Source organism: Watersipora subatra, chromosome 11 (assembly GCF_963576615.1).
Source record: "Watersipora subatra chromosome 11, tzWatSuba1.1, whole genome shotgun sequence".
Taxonomy (NCBI): domain Eukaryota; kingdom Metazoa; phylum Bryozoa; class Gymnolaemata; order Cheilostomatida; family Watersiporidae; genus Watersipora; species Watersipora subatra.
In genome coordinates this window covers 14,070,626-14,076,966 of record NC_088718.1, presented here as the reverse complement: position 1 = coordinate 14,076,966, position 6,341 = coordinate 14,070,626, and the positions used below count along the sequence as shown (strand labels likewise).

Sequence of the window (6,341 nt, the reverse complement as noted above, 5' to 3'; positions counted from 1 at the left end):
CCATATTATGTAAATTTTCAAAAAATAGAAGACGAGAATTTAAAATGACTCAGGGAAAACTCAAATGCTGATTATAAAAATTATACATTTGAAATGCTGATTATGCAATTGATACATATTAAAGTGTTTTTTAGTTATGTTCAGTATTGTCGGCTGTATGTGCTTTTATCAGCGCGGTAATACACCCAAAATATTGGGCCACATCTGCAGCATCCAATAGCAAATGTCAACGCTATGAGGACCCAGCGAACGATCGTACCTTTAAACACCATGGAAAGTATGAGAGCGTCGCAGTAAACAGGAGTGTCCAGATACATAGAGTTTGAACTGAAACATATAACTGTTCCATTCGCTGCAATTCTCTCCGTTATTTGAACCGCCGTCATGCATTGTGTCGTGCTAAATATCCAAACATTACCTGCAACATAGAACAGTGTGGCTTTATTGGTCTTAGCACCAGTTCGCCTGCTAGGAGCTAATGACAGCTACCATGAAGAAATGCCTATAGTGTGCCAATTCTATAGCCACTATAATATTGGGACACGATGGTAGTCAATTCTGTAATTGGCCACTACATAACTTGGACAAATTGTCAATTATCCTCTCATGATTAAATCTTTTGTCATAGCGTGACAGAATGTGCTGCTAAAAAACATAAAAATGGAATCATCATTTTTTTGACAAATATCAGTTTTTACCACTTTAGAGCAATACTTACTATGTGTGGCATTAATGTGAGCTTTCTCAAGGATATATTTCTTACAAGGAGTTGTCTGCACATGATAAATGATTTGTTTGCAACAAAACAGAAGAAATACAATTTGTTGTTGTTTGTAGGCAACTATATTTGAGTATATTCATAGATGAAATTGTTACACATATGTTGATAAGCAAATGGAATCTTTAAAAAAAAATGCATGTATAAGGTTACAGTATCATGAGTTATCATAATCTGCAGTGATACAAATTTAGGAGCTCTATTTCATTCATGATAATGATCTTTTTGAAGATGTCATCTTCTATAGACTTGATCATAAACAATTAAAAGGTCTATAGAAGATGCCATCTTCCAAAATATCTCTAACATGAATGAAATAGACCTCCCAAAGTTGTATCACTGCAGATTATGATAAATCAATCATAAATTATAAGGCTGTGAATGCAAATACTCTATGATGAGCCTGTGTAACTAATTAATTCTAAACACAATGTCCTTGCTGAACATCAGCCTGTCTAGCTCACACTTGCTTTTACTACTGAAGTAGAAGGCTCACCTGCTATGAACCATCCAAACATCAGTAAAAGAAACAGCCCTTGCACAGCATTTCCAACGATGGCGCGGTTTGAAGATTCATCTGATGAATCCTCTTCTGTAACAGGCAGAAACATTAACTAATCTACAGTGAAATTATGAAACCACCCAATAATTCACGCCTTTGTTCATCTTGGCACGTCTGCTGGAGCCATATTAATCTATTTAATTACCACATATTGCGCATCATTAAATGAAGAAATTCCTCCAACAGCAACATAAAACAGAAGCCTTTCAGTTTCATTTTATAGAAGAGGTAATGAAATTAGTGTTATCATGTTATATCTGTAATATTGGTAATCTAGCCACTTTACACATCCCAATGACCCTTTTTAGAGATGCAAATTATTACAAGAAATGTTTAAATTACCATAAAGCCTCTAATTGCACGCCACCTCTATTTGAACGCCAACTTTATTTGAACGCCACCTTTATTTGAATGCCACCTCTATTTGAACGTAACCTCTATTTGAATGCCACCTCTATTTGAACGTAACCTCTATTTGAACGCCACCTCTATTTGAACGCTACCTTTATTTGAACGCTACCTCTATTTGAACGCCACCTCTATTTGAACGCCACCTCTATTTGAACGCCACCTTTATTTGAATGCCACCTCTATTTGAACGCCACCTTTATTTGAACGCCACTATGAGAGAAGGGTTGAAAAATAGAGCGCCACTGTCTATTTGAATGCCACTTTGACTATCCTTGATCGTTATGTAAGTATAATATCAAGTTATCAGTAGAAAGGTGTTCGCACAATCGTATTTATAATGAATCGTTTGCATTAATAACGATCAATTCTCTTGTTGTTGTCCAACTCTAAAGCTTTCTGATTATTCATTTAAACTTTGAGAGCAATAGCATAGAAATAATCAATAACAGTTTCAGGTTATTAGTAGTTCCTTGTTTAGTGCGGTCTTGATACTTCAAAGTACATATATTAAACATCGTTTGCAAATTTCGGAACAAAGGTAACGGTTAGCAAACAAGGCTTTTATGCGTTGCAGCTGTGCTAAATCCAGCGCGTAAAAGTTTTGCTCTGCCAAAAAAATTGTTTCGGCACTATTATTGACTAGTTCAGCAGTGCTGAAGAAGAGTTGAGGTCAGAAGATATTGCGGAAGGTATTGGACAACTAGAAGATGTTTGTTCCATCGAAAGCAACAATCAAAATGCAGCTATCCGACCAAATTAAGGAAATACTTGTTTTAAAAAAGTTAATTTTTGTTTCTGCATGCAATTTAAATGTGGTTCATTTATGTCACTTGTTCATTAATATATATTTGTAGCATTTGGTAGATTATCCTTATATAACTTATAAGTTTACAAATTTATAGCATATTATTTGATAGCATGATTGCGGTAATCTGTTCATACAATTGATCGAAGTTCATAACTCTTCGTCTATTGCACATAAAAAGCTAGTTTTGGCAGCAAACTGTAGCAAACATATCATTGGGTGCAATGAGTTTTTATGCTACATTAGTAAATATAAATATAAAATAGAAATATGTTTTCAAATTTAGAATGAATTAAAAATTGGAAGTGCCAACAAATTACAAAGCAGGACACAGGCTATTCCAACACAGGTCAATTGCAAGCAATAGATATCAACTAGTAGTGATATCGCTCGGTTTCTCAATGCATATTTATTAAGAGATCTTTGACAAGTTGGAGGTAAGTTAGCCGGTTTATTGCATCCAAAAGGTTTAATATCCTTTATTAAACCTTTATCGATATTAAACCTTTTGGATGCAATAAAAATCCACAGGAAGAAAAGAGCAAAATATAGGTGACATTCGCTTTGCCTGTAATAGGGCTACATTTATCTTCCTAATATTCTGATGAGCCATTAGAAAAAAACATCATCAGCTTCTATTTGAACGACGCCTCCAATGGACTGCCACTATAATACAAGAAGGGTTGAAAAATAAAGCGCCATGGCATTCAATTAGAGGTTTTACGGTATGTTGCAGAAGTGTCACAACTTAATTAGTTGAGATTACAATAAACAAACAACTAGGTTATTGTTTAATTTTTGTCGAGGTCAGCTGCATACGTTTTTTTTTCTAAATCGATCGCCAATTTTTGCTTGTAAACTCATGTCATATCAATCGTTAAAAAATTCTGCATCTGCATGGTATCTTGTTTGTGGTGGTGTCTAGCTCTTAAATGTGAGGTAGACTCATAATTTGGGACGACACTGTACTTGCAATACTACTATACTCACAAAACCATGTATTTTGTTTATCAATGAAACATTAGCTGATTTTAGTTATTCTTTCTTTAAAAATATGCTGATATATAGATTTAGCTTCACCGATACAATGTATATGTAATAAAAGTCAATATTTTATGAACTTTGGTTACACAGACTCCGTCTAGTGACTCTAGCTCAGCTAATGTGAACTTATTACTGCTTGTTCACAAAAGCAGTTCTTAGAAATACTAAACGTTCTTTGTTATATTCACATAACCTTTGATGTCTATGAACAAATAAATCTGTCGCAATTCTCTGCAGAAGAAAAGCTCATCATCTCACCCAAACTTACTCATTAAAAGCTTTATTGCGGCATTCAGACTTGTGGAAATAATGCTAAAAATTCCAATGCAAAGGCAGTAGATTGGTATGAGGTTTTGTGCTGGGCATTCCTGCAGTTTTAGACTTCCTAAAAAAGAAGAGTTTGGTCAATGTCATTATTAGGTACTATTATGGTTCCATGAACTTTTTAGAGGTGGTTTCAGCAGTTATATAATTTACTGAATATATTCGACACTACATTGTATATATACTTCATTGCTGCATTGCTGCTCACCAAATATTTGAGGAAATCAATGATTGTACAGGTTTATGAATGCAATTTTTTTTCATGCAATTTACAAAAATATTAGAACAGAAACTAACATTGTGACCAAACTAGTCTACAATGGCAACCAATCAAAAACAAGCTCATAATAACTAGCCAATTGGATTAGATATAACTACACTGTTCATTGCTCACCACCATTTTAATATTAGGTACTGACTTGCTGTCAGAATTTAGATGTTTGTTACTCGATGTTATCTAAACTTTTATGTGTATGTGTGCGTATGTGTGTGGGCTTCGTTATTAATTAGTCAAAATATAACAATATGTAAAAAATAAATATAGTTACAAAATTGATTAAAAGATAAACTGAAAGCCTGATTTTACATATTAAGGTATGATGAGGCCCACATAAGCACTGCAGCTAATCGAGGCGTTGGGCCCACATAAGCACTGCAGCTAGTCGAGGCGTTGGGCCCACATAAGCACTGCAGCTAGTCAAGACGTTGGGCCCACATAAGCACTGCAGCTAATCGAGGCGTTGGGCCCACATAAGCACTGCAGCTAATCGAGGCGTTGGGCCCACATAAGCACTGCAGCTAGTCGAGGCGTTGGGCCCACATATGCACTGCAGCTAGTCAAGGCGTTGGGCCCACATAAGCACTGCAGCTAGTCGAGGCGTTGGGCCCATATAAGCACTGCAGCTAGTCAAGGTATGATGAGGTCCCCATGAGCAGTAGCACTGCAGCTAGTCGAGGCGCTATCCCACAAAAGTTAGCACAACTCAGCAATGAAGACAACATTAGCAAGAAAAGTAGGCCTTGCTTAATTCATGTTTAACAAGTGGCTCTTAAAATTTTGCGTCAGTTTGGCAGTATTGGCAGGCTGTCCCATTGTAATGGAGCTTTATATTCAATTGTTTCTGTCTAGAAGCACCATAAAATATTGGTAATGATAAACTGGTTTTCAAAGATCTAGTATTATAGCGAGAATATTTTACTGTATAATTATCTGGATGAAATTTTAAATGAGCTATCAAGAGAATTTGGTACTAGTAAAGTTTATTAACAGGTAACACAGAGTTATAGGTGAGAAACAGTCAAATTTTTCGAATTCTGAATATTTTAGTAGACATGTATCTTTGGTAAACTTGATGAAGCACTAGGCTGTGTGGTGTTCAGTCAGAAGAGTGAAATTGCATCTTATTCCCATTGTTTTTAACAAATGTAACCCATTAAACCACATTTTCTATGTCGGCTTAAAACATTAGAGTGGTGTGCACGGATTTGTAAATGACCTGATTGTTTCACGGAGCTGATAGAAGTGCAGGTAGAACTGCAGGTAAACTGCTTTACTGGCTGAGTGAACACCCTACTAAGCACAAAATAATCAATGCACCATTACCAAAGTAATGTTCACAGCTCTGTGTAACGAACTGTGAACATAGCCATGTTAATCATTGTTTTTGCAAAACGAATTTTGGAACAGATGTGCTTGATAAACATTAATTTATTATGTTAGCTCTCACATAGAGCAAAGGTTTATTTTACCAAATGTTCTACATAGCATGAAATCATTAAAAAAAATTTCTAGTATGCTACGTTTCGAGGCTGTCCTGCTGCTAGTCTCGAACTATCGGACAGTCCCTTTGGCTTTATTTTTGTACTTTTTGTTATTTTTTAGACTTCACCTATAAACTATACACAATGAAACATCACACACAAGTTTTAGGACAATATGTGACCAGTTCCAATTCAAGGATTTGTTTGCTCTTCTGATGGTTAGAATTAATGAGAAGACAATTCTTAATATAATTTTATCACCAATCGTATACAGGTGCAATATACTTGCCGCCCCTCACTGAAGTTTTACCTACATCTAGACTGGCTAAGAAAAGTGGCTGTCTTGCATTCAGTGATAGGATATAGTCAGATTGAGATTATAATCAGATAGGATATTTGTGTATTGTAGATGATGAGTATATGTTATCGACAATGATCTCCGCAATAGGTCCTGGAATGAAGATGAGTATATAAATGTTACCGACAACGATCTCTGCAATAGGTCCTGGAATGAAGATGAGTGTGATAATAAGTACGGCAACAGGTTTGGTACTCCATTTACTCCTCTCTTTATAGTAGTTACATGAGCTGACGCAAAACTCTCCAAAACCGTCACTCGTAGCCTCTCTTTGTTTTAGCTCTTCCAGTAATCCCAT

At 35.6% G+C, this 6,341-nt stretch overlaps 1 protein-coding gene across 1 annotated transcript; it reads right to left on the bottom strand.

Moving 5' to 3' along the window:
* Positions 1-96: 96 nt before the first annotated feature.
* Positions 97-6,341, bottom strand: LOC137407832 (uncharacterized). Its single transcript, XM_068094212.1, has 4 exons — positions 6,167-6,341; positions 3,869-3,985; positions 1,275-1,370; positions 97-418 (listed from the first exon to the last, which is right to left on the bottom strand). The coding sequence occupies exons 1-4, from the start codon at positions 6,339-6,341 to the stop codon at positions 141-143; spliced, it is 666 nt and encodes a 221-aa protein (XP_067950313.1). The 3' UTR covers positions 97-140.